The sequence below is a fragment of the Meriones unguiculatus genome, chromosome 4 (assembly GCF_030254825.1).
Source record: "Meriones unguiculatus strain TT.TT164.6M chromosome 4, Bangor_MerUng_6.1, whole genome shotgun sequence".
Taxonomy (NCBI): Eukaryota; Metazoa; Chordata; class Mammalia; order Rodentia; family Muridae; genus Meriones; species Meriones unguiculatus.
In genome coordinates, this window is record NC_083352.1 from 122,303,546 (window position 1) to 122,321,633 (window position 18,088).

The following is an 18,088-nucleotide window of genomic DNA, read 5'->3' on the forward strand; positions in this document are numbered from 1 at the left end:
TGCAGGATAGATCTGGGGAGGGTCCCTTCAGCATCAGGCTGTCTGGATGGCCCCACATTCCGCACAGACACCTACCCCTTTTGCTTGTGATTCCAGGAGGCTTCCCCAGGCCAGATCTGCTGAGACTCTCCCAGCGCTGTAGTCAAACACAGACATGTGCTAAGGTCCTTCACTTCTAAGTCCCTGCGGCCCACGGAGCAGTCAGGCTGCCATCTGACCTCCATCCCTCAAGTCTAGCTTGCTCTCTTCCAGCACTCACTCACACCTTCGCATGGCCGGTTAAATGCTGGATGCAGACAGTCTTAGTGGGACATGACAGGGAACCCTTCAAGTCAGCTTGAGGGTAAAGTGCTGCTAGACAGACCCGGCGTTGCCGCCGATGTTCAGCCACAAAAGCATGCTGGGATCCAAGGTGGAGGGCACAGAGGTCTGTTTACCACACTGCAATAATGCCATGAGCCCTCGATACACGTTACCTCATTTATTCTCACAACATGCCTGTGAGGTAGGGAGGGGCAGGGGCTGTCCCCATTTTACAGAGGAGGAAGTTGAGGCACACAGAGGTCAAGTGACTTGCCCAAGGTCACAGAGGGGGCGGCCAAGCTTGAACAGGCCCCCAGAGCAGGCCTTTGCTTCACCCGGGGGACCCCTGCAGCATGCGCCAGACGAGAGGATGTCCCCAATGCCCGTGAATCATACACACAGTATAGAACAGCCCCTGGTACACCAAACTGCCTGCTGGGTCTGCCCCCTCCAGGCGGCCTGACCCAGCCTTGCCCTCCCCATCCTGCTCTGTGGGCCCAGGCCTTTGTAGCTCAGGGCTCAGAACACCTCGGGAATAGGAGTGGGGACAGGATAGGATGGGGATGAAAATTACAACAGAATGAAAAACTCAAGAGCCTGGGCCCAGTGGGTTAGGTGGACAACCAAAAAGGGGGGGGGGGCTGCTTACACACAAGGTATATTTTTACACACACTTGTACACACACCTAGATATAGTACATGTAAAAATATATGCTATTCACACACCCGCCCCCTGCAGGTACCCCGAGAGCCGGTGGCAGCGGCTGGTGGGCTTGGGTGGGCAGATGGGCATTTATTAAATATACACTCTAAGGTCTATGTGCATATGTACACGTACGTACAGACGCCGTCACCTGCCCCTGGGGGACGGGATGAAGGTGCGGGCCAAGGACAGACACCCCCCTGGAAGCCACTTGGGAGTCCTAAATGTTCTTTTGCTAAAGAAAGGGGTCGGAGCATGGTGACTGTGGTTTCCCCACGTGCCCCAAGGACCAGCACTTTCCTATCTGCTCAGAGGCCAGTGCGGCCCGACACTGCCTGGGCCGGTGGAGGGCACGTCATCTGTGCACGGGACAACTGTGTGTGAGCACTTAGCGGGGAGGGTGGAGAGGGCAGAGTGCTGCCCATCTCTCTGCCCTCTGGACCCTCAGCCCCAAAGAGTATGGACCAGAAACCTGGTCACGACGGTGACCCCTGTGTGAGCCCTGAAGGGAGAAAGAAAAGTGTGGGATGTTGGGGAGGGAGGGACATGGAGGGGGCCCAAGGCCGCCTTGGACTGTCGTCGTCTTGTAAACAAGCTAGTTCTCAGCAGACAGAGCAAGTGAAAAGACTGCGATCCGGAGGCCGGGCCATGGCTGCCCAAGTCGTCATCTGGTCCGCCATGGCAGCCCAAGGGAAAAAGGTTCTAGACTGTGGTTTTGATTTTTTTGTTTTGTTTTTTGAGTCAAGTCTTCATAACCTAAAGCTTGGAGGGACCCAGAAAAGCCACATTGTGAGCCCTTGAATGTGTCAATTGGAGAGTTGGCTCAGGGTCTCTAGAGATAATAACCGCACTAAAGGGTGAGAAAATGCTGTTCCGTTTGCATTGAGTTTTTAATGATTCAAAATCGAGTGCTTTCTCCTTCATGGCCTTAGAGCCTGGTCTGCGCCTCAGGGACATAAATCTCGATGCTGTCCGCACTCTCTGTGGCCGAGTTCTGCCGCACAGACGCTGCTCGCTTGGCGGCCAGGAGTCTCTTTCTGGCCTCCTGACGCTGCTTGTCGCCCGCGTCTGAGGCCTTGTCCCGGCTCATTGCCGCCTTGGATTTGGCTGGCTTCTTCGGAACCGGTGGGGGGGGTTTCTTCTCTTCCTTTAGTGAGACAGTGAGGAGGGAACAAAAATAAAATAAAGGTGCCACGTTTTGTGTGGCACTGCCCCTTAACTATGCAGGCAGCTCGCATTGCCCGTCCCCGCGTCTCCATGCCAGACTGGCACAAGCAACACACAACACTAGAATCTGAAAGCCACAGAAGCAATGATAGTGGGAATAGCACAGGACTTAGGAGCCAAAAGCGAACTGAGACTTAGGATGTAATATAGCAGCAAAGAATGGACGATCCCACCTGTCCCACCCTTGCTTCCAGCCGTTAGGAACCCAAGACACAGATAGGACCAAGTCTCCCGGCCAGAGCAGGGACTTCAACTGATGGCTTCTATCCCATCATAGCCACACACTGTCCTTGCATGAGAACACAGAAGGGCGACAGGCCCCTGGGCTCCACTGCTCTATAGGAGGCCGCCTGAGCCCCACAGAAGCACAGCTGCCACAAGGAGGCGGAACTGGGGCCCGACCCCAGTGCCCCTGACAGCAGGGCCCCAGAAGAGCCACTCTGCTTCTTCCACTAGTGTTCCGGACCCCTTTTACTAGACATGCAGAGCACGATGGCATGCTTTAGGGACAGCCTCCGCTACACAGCGAGCAGCATGCTGGACAGGTGCCAGGCATGGACCCCGCAAGGTGATGGACGTGAGCCCCAGCTCAAAGACGACACATGGAGAAGGGAGCCAAGCAGCACTGACCGATGTGGGCAGCGTTATTGCCGACCAGGAATTTGTCCCTGGACTTCCCCTCCGCACTGCTCCATGCTCACCTTCCTCTTCTCGGGGGTCTCCACCAGCTGCCAGCTGTTGGCCTTGAGGTGGTAGAGCTCATCGAACTTCATGCTGATGTCCTCAATGGACAGCTGCAGCAGGTCCCAGAACCCTGCCAGGTCCTGGGCTGTTGGGCGGGGGTTGGCATCGGGGTTCTGTGGGGCAGATGGGGTCAGTGGGGCAGCAAGGCTGAAGCCTGTCCTATCTCCCCACTGTATACATGGGCCTCTGGCCTGGCCCCGAGCAGGGCTCTGCTCCCTTGTTCTGTGGCTTGGCCAAGATCTGTGAGCAGATGAAGCCAGTTCTAGTCACGGCCAATGCCAGTGGCAGGGATCCCTGGGAGAAGTTTCATTATGAGCAGGCCCTGCACACATGTTACTGTGGCCATCGCCAGGACTGCTATCACAGGACTGTGGTGAGGAAGGCTATGGTCCTCCTGGGCTGGCCACAGTCCTCATTTTATAGGCAAGAGACCCGCTCATGACCAGTGTGTTCCCCGGTGAGGTAGGAAGACAGCAGATTCGTGCCCAGGCCAGTTGTGATCACAGAAGCTCTGTTTTCCTCCCGGGATTCCTGCAGACTCACTTTCCACTGTGTTCACCCTTGGGAACTCGTGCTCCCGGTTTGTTGGAGAGGACTCTTCTCCCAGGACACGCTGTCCAGGCTGCTGTGTCTGGCCCTGGGGCAGGCAGGCCCCGGTGGGCAAGCGGGGAGGAGGCCCATCTGGCACAGTGGGTAGTGTTTCCTTAGGGCTTACCTTCGGCAGCCTCGTGGACATAGGCTGGACTAAGCAAGTCAGGGCCAACTGACTCAATTCTCATGTACTTGTTCTGTACCAGGGTCAATGTTCTAATTCTGGAGGACAGCCCCAGCCCTTCCTGTATTGAGCATGTAGTCACTATCCTTATAGTGCCATGAAGGGGCAGCACCTCCTCTGTGTGAAGGTCACAGGTGGGGTCTACAGGAGGCTCCCTGAACCCTGGTGGGTAGCCAAGGGGCTGCTGGAAGCCCTGTGGACGAGGAAGAGTCACTCACCAAGTTCTGCTCACAGAGGCCCCGGAACTGCTGGAATTTCTGTGACATCAGGAGCTGGGCACTGCCCACAGCACTGAGGACTTTTCCTAAGACTGAGAGGCAGAGAAAGTAGCTCAGCACCCATGGCGGTGCTCGACAAGTGCCAGCACGGACTTGTGGAGGACAGGACCAGGGTGTGTACATGTTTACACACACACACACACACACACAGAGCTAATGAAGTTCTTCTATTTACAGGTTAAGCTGGTCTTATTAAGGAAAACAGATGAGGGCAGTGCTGGTCATCCAGGCACTCAAGGGGCTGTCTCTACATGAGAACTTGTCTTCTGAAAATCAGAAGGGGGCAGGGTGGCACTCACTGCTCATCCCAGCACTTGGGAGGCAGTGGCAGGCGGGTCACTTCAGCTGCAGCTAGGACCTTATCCCATTTTCTATGGAAATGTTATGGTAGTAAATTAGAAGCAGCTTAAATGGGAAACATTTTCCAAAGAAATTTAAATTTATCATGGCAACGAAAAGAAACAGAGAGGGGCTGTTGAGATGGCTCAGTGAGTAAACACTTGTCCTATGCAAGCCTAGTGAGTTTTACCCCTGGAACCTGTGTAAAGGCAGAAGGAGAGCAGATACCACCCGGGTGTCCTCCCCCATCTCTCACACGCTTTAAATACTTTTTAGGAAGCAAAAGCACTTTGGGATGGAGAGTTAAAAGCTAGCCTTGGGGATACATAGCAACAATGTTTAAAATGAATGAAACTGAAGCCAGGAATGTCCCCAGCAAGGGAACCTCACTGGATCTGTGTGGGGCAGATCCTCAGAGAAGAGCACACCAGCTCACCCTGTGGGTTCTCGACCTTTAAGGAGTAGACAGTGCTTGTCCTGAATTTTCAGGCTGCTCAGGAGATTAAACAGATGCGATTTATTTCCAGAGTCTTGCAGGCAGACTCACACCATGAAGAACAGAAAGCTTTATTAACATGAATATGAAAATCTTTAAAGTAACACAAATCAGGAAGTGAAAACTGATGCTAGACAAAAATCAAGCTTGAAGCCAGTTGTGTAGTAGGTCACACCAATAAGGCCAACCTCGGCTACTAAGGGCAACAGAGAATACCGTGAGGCCGGCCCAGGCTACTGTACAAGACACTCGACAAAACAAGACCAGACCCACCACAACAACCCTGTGGCTTGATGTAAGGGAGCCACCGGGCAGTGACAGATGTTGGAGATGTCAAACGAAGGGGGCAGGCTTGCGTTTTCCAAAGTAGCAAAAATCGTGTGTTCTTTTTATTTAGATGAGAAAGGACTGTGGTCTGAGCACCAGGAGAATGGAGTAGGGCCTGCTGAGTGTGTTACACGCTGAAATGACTGCCAGGGGATTCTGCAGCCACCCCCAAACACACCCACGCCACCTCTTCCCCACGCCCACTTCTTACTGGCCCGGGACACATCTTGGCCTCTCTTCCACAAAGGCCTTACAGGAGCTGAGCAAGGAATACTATATCTTGCTGAGAAGCATGAAGAGGAGCCACCACAGGAGCGGTGGCCCAGACATACAAACATGTACCAGAAAACTCAAGTCGAGGGGCTGTGCTTGTGGCCAGTGGTAGAGAGCTTGTCTAGCGCACACGGAGAAAGGATGGCGGCAGGGCTGGAAATCCCAGCACTTGGGAGCTGGAAGGTCAGGAGTTCAAGGACACCCTTGGTAACCTTGGTAAGATCCTGTCTCAAAGCAACAACATCAACAAACCCACAACAAAACAAGAGGCCACCGTGTGAGTGCTAGGAACTGACCCCAGGTCCTTGGGAGAGCAGTCGGTGCTCTTAACCAGCAACTGTCTCTTTAGAAACAGAGCTGTGGTGTTTACTTGGGAGGCTGAGGCTCCAAGTTCAAGGCTTGTGTGGACAATTCAGTAAGACCTTGTCACAAAAATGGTGGCTAAACAGGTAGAGGTTTCTTTTGGGGGTGATTAAAATACTGAGTTTTACAAAGTGATGACAACCTTGTGACTAAGCAAGCTAAGCCTCCATGAGCTGTGTTACCATAAAAGGTGAGTTCTACAGTGTGTAAAATGCATCTCAGGGTTTAAGTGTGGCCCAGTGGTGCTGTGTGCTTAGCAAGCACAAGATCCTGGGCTCAATTATCAGACCCCACCCCCCATTTTATCTTAATCACGTTGTTATAAACACTCAGGGCAGAAACTAAGAAGAAAACCCTGCTTGCTAGTGGTGCAGACAACGAAGGGTTCACAGCTGAGCAGTTCAGATCAAGTGGACCAAGGACAAGTGCAGGCGCAGCTCCCTGGGCGTCAAGAACGATGGTCTTGAGTGGTTCTGCTTGTTTTTGAGGAGAAGGTCTTCTGTATCCCAGGCTGGTCTTAAGCTTCTCCTACCTCTATCTCCAAAATTCTTGGGTTAGAGGTGCGTGTACTGTTACCTGCCCTCAGGGCCAGTGAGATGCTTGGGGGCGGGGGGAGATATCTGCTCCCCAAGCCTGATGGCCTGAGTTCCATCCTCAGCACCAACTCTGGCAAATTATCCTGACTTACACACTTGCTATGGCACACAGTCCCCCGATGTACACTTTTAAAATATCAAAAACAAATCCATGTTTGAAAAAGTGTAGTGGTCCATACCTGTAGTCCCAGCACTAGGGAGGCTGAGTTCAAGGCTAGCCTTAATGAGATAATAAAATCCTGTGTCTAAAAACAAGTTACCCCTCCCCATATGCTTCTAGCAGAAATTTCACAATGAGGCCGAATGGCATGCATGTGATACATGTCATGTATATGTAGCAGAAATACATAAAGGCAATGACAGAAACAAAATTCTAACAGTGCCTACTGCTGCGGCTGGTCGTGTCCTCAGATGGATCAGGGGGAAGAAACTTAGGTGCATATACTCTGAAAGAACTACACGTGCGTGTAAATCAATCCAGTCCCAGTACGTGTGGATGAACAGGGACAATCGGAGCAGCCGTGAAGGACTGGGAGACACCCAGCACACAGACGTGAAGGGGGTGTATGTGCATGCGCGAGGCAACGCTGACAAGAGAAGGCCATAATCCAGCGAGATAAGCAGCCTGACAAACCAGCCCGTGAGGCACCACCAGAAATGTTAGGATTCTGTAGAATCCCATCTTAAAGTACAGCAGAGCTGGGCCCAGGGCAGACCTGCAATCCAAGCTGCAAGAGAGGCGGAGGCTGGGGGATCACAAGCTGACGGGCTGCCTGGGACACTGAAGACCTGGTCTCCAGACTTGAAACAAAAGGCCCAGCATAGTGGCACATGCCTTTAATCCTATCACTTGAGACAGAGACAATCTCTGTGTCAGACTCAAAAACTGAAAAGGTTGGTGTGCAACTCCATAGTTTTTTTTTTTTTTTTTAAACACTCACAAGGCCCTGGATTCAAGCCCCTGAAAGGTAAAAAACAAAAAAAACACCAAACCAAAAGCAAGGCTGACAGGATGGTGGGTGAGGTGCTTGCCTAAGACCAACTCCACTGAGTTGTCCTCTGGCCTCAGCCCCCTTCAATGCACACACAGAGGGAAGTCGGGATTTTAAGGGGCTGTGGTAGGACAAGCTTCTATAGACAGCAGTGTGCTGCAGAAACACGCCAAGGTTTATAGCAATCACACTGCGAGCAACAGGGTTGTGGGGCAGCAGCTCCGTCCCACGGTCAGCCTCTCTGGGCAGGCTTGGGAAGCTGGTCCTCACGCTGTCACCCACACAGTTGTGCCAGCACCTATCCCTCACTCGGCTCCCAGAGGCAGCCTGCTTCCCTCGTTTGCAGAGCTGTGTGTTCTCTGCTGGGCACAGGTCCTATGCCGTCTGCACTCGGGAGGACACCCCAGCGCCGCCACTCACTCCTGCATGACTCCCCTTCTCTAACATGGGTATCCAGAATCGCGTGTCCATGCCCACGCTGCCCTCAGCCTAGCTCCCTCTCTGCTCCCTTACACCGGCAAGTTTCTCAGCTGAGTTGACTGAGCGGGTGGTCTCCAGTTACTCTCTTCTCTCATGAGATCAGGCTGCTCTGGCCTCCCCCACCATCACCCTTCACCGAAAGCTCTTCAAGGACTCATGCTAGCTGTACTAGCATCTGTCACAGGGCCACAGATGATGTCACACCACGACTTCAGTTTGATAGCTATCATGCCGTGACTGACAGATCTCGTTCCTGCATTAAACAAATAGCATGTTACTGTAAGTTTAATATTTTGACAACATCTCATTATATGGCCTCACTGGCCTTAAGCTAACTGTAGATCCTCTTGCCTCAGGCTCCTGGGTGATGAGATAACAGGCATGTACCACGCCTACCCTTGACAACTGCACATTAATCTAACCGATTTCCTTTGTGATTCTAATTGTAAAACTTTGTGTGCCTGAGTGTACATGTGTGCCCCGTGCATCCAGAAGCCTGTACAAATCAGGCCTCAGATCCGCTGGAACTGGACCTACCGATGGCTGTGAGGCGTCATTTGGGTCTGGGCCTGGAGAGACAGCTCAGCAATGAAGAGCAGTGCTCTTTTAGAGATCCAGCTTTGTTCCTCGGCATTCATACGGTGGCTCCCAACGGTCTCTGACTCTAACGACAATCCTCTTCTGGCCTCTATGGGCACTACGTGGTGCATACACATACATGCGGGCTGGTGATTCACCCACACACACTAAGTCTAAAAAGCACGAAGAAGGCCCCTATTGTTCTGGGGCTTGAGAGAGGGCTCAGCCATTGCCAGCAGCTGTTGCTCCTTCACAGGACCTGGGTCAGGTTCCCAGCACCCACACGGTGGCTTGCAACTGTTCATAACTTTAGTTCCAGCTGATCCAACTCTCTTCTGCCCTCTACAAGCCCCAGGCAGAGCCTTTCCCACTGAGCTGTTAGTCATCTTCTTCTTGCTGGGGTCATTCCCATCCTAACGCTAATTTTTACCAAGATAACATACATCCATAATTACTAAAATGTGGAAGCACAGACAAAAAATACACAAATTGCACTTCATCAAAATTACAATTGCTGCTCATCAGAGAATACTGTTAAGAAGATGATGACTCACATAAGGGGTGAAAACACCTGCACATCACAGATATGACAAAGGGCTAGTGTCCAGGACTTGTCAAAGATTCTTACAACTTTTCTCTTTTTGCCAAGTTGACACAAGAGTTATCTGAGAAGAGGGAACCATAACTGAAAAAAATACATCCATAAGACTGGCCCTTAAGCAAGCCTGTGGGGCATTTTCTTGCTCTAATGATTGATATGGGGAGAGCTAGCCCATCGTGGGTGCTGCCAGCCTGGGCAAGTGGTCCTGGGGTGCGTAAGAAAGCAGATCGTGCAAGCTAGGAAGCAGCAGTCCCCAGTGGTCCCTGCTGCCACCTGACTTCCTCAGTGATGGAGTGTGACCTGAGTGCTGTACGCCGAAATAATCCTTTCCTTCCCAGGATGCTTTTGGTCACTGAGTTTTATCATAGGAACAGAAACCCTAAGAAAGACACAATAAAAATGTCTTTCCATTAAAATATAAAAGGGCTGCTCATGCCAGCTGTGGCGGTGAACACCGTCAATTACAGCACCTGGGGGCAGAGACGGGCAGATCTCCACACTGAGTTCCAGCCTGCACTAGACAGGACGATCTGTCTACTTAAGTAACTTGGGAAGGGACCGGGAAAGGAGAAGCCCCACATTCAGCGGAGGACAGAGCCACACCATGACTGCAGATCAACGTTCAGTGCGGCACTTGTCACAACATAAATCTGAACGCCTGACAGGCGAACTGCGTGTTAAGATTTGGCACATTCGTGAACACAGAACATTATCTGGCAGCACAAGGAAAGAAAGCATGGTACATGCACACACGGGGGAAGCCTGGTGCGGGCCCGAGCACTGGAGAGCAACTACTGGCAAGTCTGAATTATTGCTTCAAAAGGATTAATGTTATAGCATGGGAGCTTATCTCAGTAAAGCGTAGGGCCGGGCGCGGCTTGGCGGTAATGCTAAGTAACTAAAGCTGCTGAGAAATGAAAGAAAAAGGAAAGAATTAAAAACACATGGAAAAAAGATACTATGCAGAAGAGAGGAAAGGCAAAGCACGCTGCTGCTTTCCTACAGCCCTGCACCAGGTAGGTTAAAAGAGGAAGACTTCAAGCCTGAGGCCAGTCTTGGCTTCATATTGTGTTTAAGGCTAGCTTGGGCTACAAAACAAGACTAATGAGAGGAAGAAAAGATGAGAGATAAATGCAGAAACTGACCCCAGGCAGGAATTTCAGAGAAAAAAACAGAACAGATACAAGTGCTGGAATTATAGGCACGTGCCGCTACACTCCATTTTTGTTCTGTTGTACAGAGACAGGGTGTCTGCGTAGCTGGGCATGCCTGTCAGGCATCTTGATTTTTACTGATTAGGAGACCCACCCATGGTGGGCGAGCCATTCCCTGGTTGGGATTCTGCACTATACAAGTGGAGAAAAAGACTGAGCAGCACCAAGCATTTGTGGCTCTTTTCCTAATTGTGGGTGTGCAGAGGCCAGCTGCTTCAAGCTCTTTGCCACCCTGACTTCCCTGCCACGATGGACTATTCTCTTGGACTGTAAGCCAGAATAAACCCTTTCTCCTCTAAGCTGCTTTTGTCAGGGTTTGTTTTGAGACAGAGTCTTACTATGTAGCTTTGGCTGGCTTTGAACTTGCTATGTAGGCCAGGCTGACCTCAAACTCCCAGAGATCCACTTGCCTCTTGCCTCCCAAGTGCTGGGGTGTATGCCATCTAGCCCAGGTTTAATTTGCCTATTTACTTGTGTGAGAGTATGCATGTGCACATGTGTGGGTGTGCACGCCACAGCACATGAGGGGCAATCAGAGGGCAACTTGTAGTAGCAAGTTCTTTCCTTCTGTAGGGGCATCCTCGAGGTTGGACTCAGGTTGTTAAGACTCAGCGGCAAGTGCTATTCCATGCTGAGCCATCTTGTCAGCTGTTGTAATACTTCATCACAGCCAACAGGAAAAGACACGGAAGCAACAGCTCAGGGCCTCAAGTGGACAGTGAGCACCCTGCCCTGGCCAGCCTCCCAAGTGCAGGGGTTACTGTGTCACCATTCATGGCTACACCTGCTTTTCTTTTAAATCAATACAAGACTAGTTCTATGAAGCCACAGACCAAGCCTCCAAGTTAGGCATGCCCAAGTAACTAACTACTGGGAAAATACATGAATAAAGACCCATTTCACGCATATTGCTAAGAAGTTTCACCAGAGTAAAATCCTAAAAGTTTTCAAGGATAAAATCCAAGGACAGAGAGGCAGACTGGCTTCAAACTTTTCATCCCAAGTAATGGAAGCACTACAGGATGGAGCCTTTGGGGTTCTGAGAGAAAATGCTCTAAGTCACCATACTTTCAGTTCTGCATTGTCACTCACACATGAGTGTGTATAAATGCTGTATGGGTAAGTTTCAACTTTACACCTAAACTATGAGGTCTGAAAGACATGCCAGGTATCCAAAAAGTTCTCAGAATAAAGCTTAGTCTTGAATAGATGAAGACCAAGCAGCCAGCAGGCGACCTGAAGAGCTAAGTGCCCCGTGGGGAAGGGCAGTGGCAGTGCCTGAAGAAGAAAAGGAGAAAGCCCGCAGCTGGGAACAGACCCAGAGAACACGGCCTAAGCAAGACCATGAAAGCAAGGAACCAGGAAAAATAGAAAACCCTAAGAAATCAACACTTAGCGACTTAATTCTGCAGAAGAAAGAGAAGGCAATCACAGTGCGAAGACACGTGCAGGTGTGTACAGAGCAGTGTTTACAGGACAGTGTACACAGAACAGGCTGCTGCCTTCTGTCAGCCACGTGGTGCTTTCTGATCTCTGCCACTGGTTTAATTAAAAAACAAAACACAACACATCCTTATTAAATGTACTAGGTACGCACTTCAAGAGTTCCCTGCCCCAAGGTGGGTGTGACATCAAAGCTGGGAAGAGGCCCAGAGGGGAAGTGAAAACTGACTCTGCCAGCGCCCTCTGAATCATCAAAGGTGTCCTCAGCATATATATCAGGGCCACTGGGACACAAGTCTGTCCAGCACACTCTGAAGGCCTGTCCTTCAAGTGGGAGGCTGCGCTCTGGCAGAACTTGGTCAGCACAGAGCCAGCCTGCAGGTCCCCAGAGGCTGCCTCCAACTGCATGCCCTGACTCGGGCTCCCTGCACACCGCCAGTTCCTTTCCCCACTCCTTCTTTTTTGGTAGTGCTAGCGGATGAACCCGGGCCTGTGTGCCAGGCCGGCACCACTGCAGGCAGTCCTTGCCGGAGGTAATTTCTTAGCTTTTTAAAAAGTACGCAGAGTATCGGCCGATACTAAGTGGAAACGCAGAAACTTCCGTGTCACCATTTAGAGCTTCCTCCTGCAGAGACCAGGTCAGATGCCTGCACGTGGGAATAGCACACACTCAATAAAGAGCTGGGAGGGTCTAAATCAGCGCGGCAGCCCTGTGTCCAGCACTCCGTCAGGACCTCTCCACTAATTACCACACCAGTCCTCACCAGGTACGGATGCTGCTATAGGTGAAAATCAGAAACAGCCGACCAGGCCCACAGCCTGCACCACGGGCAGCTAGCATCACAACGGTCATCTGGGACGAGGGCAGGTGGGAGGAATGAACTGAGAGGCAAGCTCACAAGAAGAGCCCGAGGACAGAGCCTCCGCTCCTCCCGGGCTGGTGAGCCGGCGACACCCCGAGGACCACCCTGTAACACCCACCTTCTTCAGAGAGGTTGTTCTCTTTGGTCTCCTTGTCCATCTGGCAGCACCAGCCTTCCAGCCGCTCCGTTTCTGCCTGAAGGAGCTTCAGGAACCAGTAGCCATCCCTGCGGCAGGCCCCTGGCATAGCTGGCTCTGCTGGGGAGCTGGAGGAGGTCTCCAGCCAAGGGTCGGGTGGGGGCAGCGAAGACGCCTCCAGGGCAGGGTCGCTGTTGTCTCCATAGGAGAGGTTGCGCTTGATCTGGGCAATCTTGGGGGCCTGTCGGGGTCCAGCATCAATGCTGATGGAATTGGGGTGTGGGGTACAGTCTGGGAGACTCCTCTCAGATGACTTACAGCTGGAGTCATTGGCATCCTGGGTATCGGAGTCAGTGTCCCGACGGGAGGACATGCTGTGAGAGGGGGCGCTGCTTCTGTTGGGGGAGGACGGGGACAGGAAGGAGTGAGTCACCAAGAGGGCCAGAAACCAGCAGCCACCTGACCCGGACACACGGGGAGACAGAGAAACGGATGCATCATCTGCTCACCATGCGCCTGAAGCGGGTCCCACAGCCCCCGCTCATTCTTTGCTCAGCCCTTGCCCACCCTGCCCATGCCCACACGCGCACGCGCACACACACACAAGGACAAGGTCATAAGGTTGTCTGTTTACTGCAGTGGGGCCAGGAAGACCACCAGCATCAGGGAGCTGGGGGCTACAGCCCAGCGCAGCCTTGCTCCCCTTGGGGTGAGTGGTCTCAGAGCAAGCGCTCATGTGTCCACCCACCTGCCCTGCCCTGCCCAGCCCCCCACACCTGAGCCAGCACCCGCACCCACACCCAGCTTGGTTATTAGAAATCCAGCAAGGAGAAGTGGGTTAGGGAGAGCAGGAGAGGTGAGGGTGGAGGGGGGAGGAGAGGGGGAGCAGCCGCCTCTGTCCGACTTACCGCCAGCCGTCCTCTACCTGAACCCCGATGGACTGGAATTTGGTAGCGGGACTGGGCTCCTCTTTTGGCACTGGCTGAATGCAGTCAACCTTATTGAAGGACAACGACAGCAACGGCACGGAGACAAAGACAAGAATAAAAACAAACACCACACTTGCTGCTGAAATTCACATTAGTGGGACGACGCAAACAGACATGTGGACGGACGACACGAGGCATGCAGACACTGCACGTGGGCCCAAGTAGGGCCAGGTTAAGCCGGGCACTGCTCATTCGCGCAGAGGCGGGAGGGGGTGGAGATGACTGGCTTTCCCTACTCTGAGGAGGGCGCCATCACATCGATCGCTTTGGGTCCGTTGTCCTCCGAGAGGTGGGAACCGTTCCTTCTAGTCCTCTCCTTTACACGATCAGAGAGAGAAAAGGACGACGGGAGAGAACACACACAAAGCCACAGCCGTTATCTGGTGTAGTTGAAGCCAAGGGCCGTCTGGAGGCAAAGATCATTCCCCTAACCCTGTAGCTGCAGCCTGAGAGGGGACCTGGTGGCACCTGAACTCAGTGCCAAGCACAAACAGCAGTTCTCGAACCCAGAACCCAGAGCCAGCAACGCTATGGGCTATCCTGTCCCTGGACTTGCCACACTTGCTCTGTGAAGGGGAGGGCCTCCGGCAGCAGCCATGCCTGGTCCAATCATGGAACAGCCGGCTGAACCACTCGGCACAGCTCCAATACATGGGGGCGCCCACACCTGGCCTAGGGCTTGAGGTGTCAGGGGAGATGAAGGGACAGCTTCAGGAGCTGAGTTCCAGGTGCGGGGATAGAGAAGCTTTCCGGGACTGGAAAAAGTCACACTTCCTTTTGGCAAGAGCCAGCTGGGAAGCACAGCTGTTTCCAGAGCTGTGACGAGAGCACAAAATGGGGTGAAGCCAGGTAAAGAGGGTGCTCTGAAAGCATAAGAATCCTTTCCCCGTGTCACGTTCTCAATTCAGCAATCAAAGCTGTCCTGACCAGCTCTCAGGCCTTCTGAGAAGGGAAGAGAATCTGGTTTGCAAGGACATGGTGGTCACGACCAAGGATCAAATACCGGGCAACCTTCTATGTAAGAATCCCACTGGGCCAGGCTGTAGGGAGCAAGTGTGGGGCACGCATGCAGAACCCCCGCTGGACAGAGCCAGGAGAATCTGTCAACTTCCTTCCTGTACATGGGGGAACCGAAGGCCAGAGCTGTCTCTTGGGAACCCAGCCAAAGACGAGGAATGTTCCGTTCTGCTCCGTCTCCCCTTCACAGCCCTGCTCCTTTCCTTCTACACTCTAGTGTTCTGCCGTCAACCGGATCCCAGTCCTCCCTGCAACGCATCCACCTTTTTCTCCTCCACCCCTCCCACCCCCCCGCCGGGTTGGAAGTGCTCCACTCCCCCACATCCCTGCCCTCACCTTCATCCACTGCGGCTGGCCTGGCCTCGCTCACTGCCTTCTACTGCAGGCTGGAGGTCCAGCCGCCTAGCAGAGGACTTTCTGGATTTAGATCAATTCTTGAGAACTGTGAGGCCGAGCCCAAGCTTGCCTCACTCAGCTAACAGAAGACAGACACCTGATGCTAGGAGCTGAGAGGCAGCGGAGGGAAAGCTGGGGAGCATGGCTATGACTATGCATGGGTTTGCCTTCCAGAGGAGACCTGGGCTTGGGCCCCAGGGCCTGGCCTCTTGGGACCCTTTTCTGTGAAGGGAGGCATACAGAGTGCTGTCACACTCTCGGCCATGGGTCTGGTGCTTCAAGTGACCTACCTGTCCCCAGGGCCTGAGTGGGCTCTGGGTCAAGTTCCCCTTGACCAACCCCCATGGCTCAAGGGCCCTGGTCCCAGGCTTCTAGCCCATCAGCGTCTATGCTCCACGATGCTCCCGCTGCCAAGCGGGGCCATGGCTTCCGTACCGAGCTGACCTTGGATTAGAGAACTGTTAAGCCAGCCCAACCTCCCATGAGTTGTCTGGCAGGGCAAAGGATGGAGTGGACAGACAGACAGTGTACAGCAAACAGTGTACAGGAGCTTGCTGGCTGAGTGTAACTACATTCACTGGGATAACCCACTGGAGGATCAGAAAGCTGTCCACGGCTATGGACCTGCAGCCTGGGCGGCTGGACACGTGAGTGTGGCTACAGGTGAATTTGGTTCAGCCCCTTGGGGCAGATGCCCAGAATAGACAGACAAAAAGACCTCTTCCCGGGAGACCTAGTGGGCCTCCACTAGATGTAATTACACGCAGGCCGGTGCACAGAGTGGACAGAAGACAGTGCGAAAGGGACCCCTACTTGTATTCCTATTGATGACAGTTTCCTTTTGGGGATGGCCTCGGAATGGGACTCAGAGCTCGTCAGTGTCCCTTGTTCAGTCTTCAGAGCTGCATGCTTAGGGGGTGGCTCCGGAGCTTCAGGGCCTGGGGTAATCCCACCCCGTGTCACACTGGGTGGCCGGGCACTGCTGTCCAGGCTATCCGATGAGTTGCTCAAGCCCGACTGGCTCGTCACTTCACTCTTGTGGTCTTGACTGTCCAGGTAGGTGTCCTGAGCGGACTCGGTACTGCTCTGGACGGTGACTGAGATGAACGGCTTTGATGTGGTGCGTGGAGGGACCGGTGGTGGGGTCTTCTTATATGCCACTAGGCATGATGAACCTGTAGACGGGGAGAGAGCAAGGTGAAGCCGAAGCTCTAACCCTTAAAGGCCCCTCCTGGACTAAGGCCTGCCTGACTTGGCCAAGCTCTGACCTCAGCCAGAGCACTGTGAAGCAAGAGAATGAGTTACACACACTGATGACCAATACAGGTCCTGTCTACGCTTCAGTAAGGCCCAATCTAGTGGTGAAGCCACATTCATTAAAGATGCTCTCCACAAGGCTGTGGCAAAGCCTGACTAGCGTCAGGAGGAGGCAGTAACAACTGAAGAACATATCTTGCCTTCCCCAGCGTCACTCGGTGACCCCTTGGTTCCTGTAGCTTCTTAGCCTTTTTTCTACTTTCTCTCCCCACTCCCTCTGTGTGGACATCCTGGCCCATATGGCCAAAACAATACACCCACTTTGCCATTCTTAAGAACTTATGCCTTCTCCAGAGACCCCACACACCAGCCTGCTGCTTCCAATACTCCGCCCATGCCTGATCCTTCCCTCTTCCTGCTAACACCGAGGAAAACCGACACTGCCACAGGTCTGAGTCACCTGAAGCTGGCATGCAATACCCTACCCAGGTCCTGGATACCTTCTCCTATAGGGACCCAAGCAAGCCCCTACCTAGGAGCAGGAGTTACTCATCACAGAGATGGTATCCACTCAATGATAGTCCACAAAACAAGGCCCAGGGCTGGACAAGGGACACAGCAGAAAGTTCTGTATCTGCCAGTAGAGAATATCACTACAGAGCTTGACAGAATGGCCATGAGAAACTAACATAATCAAACACTAAGGCTGTAGAGAAACTGAGTGACACATATAACCACCTTGGAAAAAGGGTTGGCATTTTCTTACAAAACATGCAATTATCACGCAATTCAGCAAAATACACAGGCAAGTAGCACACAGAAATAAACATGCATGTTCAGGCAACTCTATCTGTAAAACCCAGAAACGGAAGACAAGGAGCTAAGTGGTTGAAGCACATCTATACTCTGAGGTACGACTAGGGGCTGACAAGAACTAAGCCACACGATGACTTGACTGAATCTCGGGTCACTTGTGCCTAGTGAGTAAAATGATTCCCCAGAGTTTCACAGCGAATGACCCAAGTTTTAAAATGTTCTTGAAATTACCAGATTTTTAGGAATGGAAACAGATTAGTAGCTGCCAGGGCTGAGGGGTTTACTCGGGGAGAAGACAAGAGGGAAGTCAGTAAAATAAAAGGGATCTACTCTTGCAGCGACTGAACCTCTCAGAGCCGTTGTGACCACGACATCATTAGAAAAACTTAGATATAGGAAAGCTGCACTTACTGAACACATACAAGCATGTGCACACAAACAGGAAAATCTGAGGTAGACGGTGGTCTTCGTCTCTGCCAGCATCCTGGTGTAATACTGTTCTACAGTTGATAAGATTCCTGGAAACTGGCTACTGGGCAATAAAGATTACCTTCTGTATAATTTCCTGCACTGCACGGAAACCTGCAACCAAGTTAGTTAAAACTGAAGATGAGTGGTGCTAACGTAGCAGAGGCTACAACAGAAATGGCCAAGAGGCTGGCAACCAGCACACAGTGGAAGTGATGTGCCTGGGTGTTTCCTACCAGTTCTCACTTCCCACTCGCAAACATCCCAGTTCTGCTCAGGCCTTTGGAGGAAATAGGGCTTCCTCACATGCACCCACCTTGCATCTCTGTCACTAAATTCAGGGAGAGCACTGAGTGTAGGAGACAGCTACATTTCTGGGCTAGAAGAAAGACTACAGGAGAGGTGGGAGAAGG

The 18,088-nt window shown here is 52.4% G+C and overlaps 1 protein-coding gene across 7 annotated transcripts in view; it reads right to left on the bottom strand.

Annotated features, from left to right (window-relative positions):
• Window positions 1-466: 466 nt before the first annotated feature.
• The window catches only part of Dlgap4 (DLG associated protein 4), a 147,572-nt gene continuing 129,950 nt past the window's right edge, over window positions 467-18,088 (bottom strand). For 5 of the 7 annotated variants that reach the window (XM_021650986.2, XM_060382948.1, XM_060382949.1 and 2 more), the window contains 6 exons: window positions 15,948-16,309; window positions 13,641-13,729; window positions 12,715-13,127; window positions 3,971-4,062; window positions 2,935-3,090; window positions 467-2,153 (listed from right to left, as the gene is read on the bottom strand). In XM_021650986.2, the coding sequence (XP_021506661.1) occupies window positions 1,935-2,153; window positions 2,935-3,090; window positions 3,971-4,062; window positions 12,715-13,127; window positions 13,641-13,729; window positions 15,948-16,309 (1,331 nt within the window). In that variant the 3' untranslated portion in view covers window positions 467-1,934. Of the gene's footprint in view, window positions 2,154-2,863; window positions 3,091-3,970; window positions 4,063-12,714; window positions 13,128-13,640; window positions 13,730-13,957; window positions 14,038-15,947; window positions 16,310-18,088 lie in introns of all 7 variants that reach the window. The other 2 variants (XM_021650987.2, XM_021650988.2) reach the window with 2 other exon arrangements.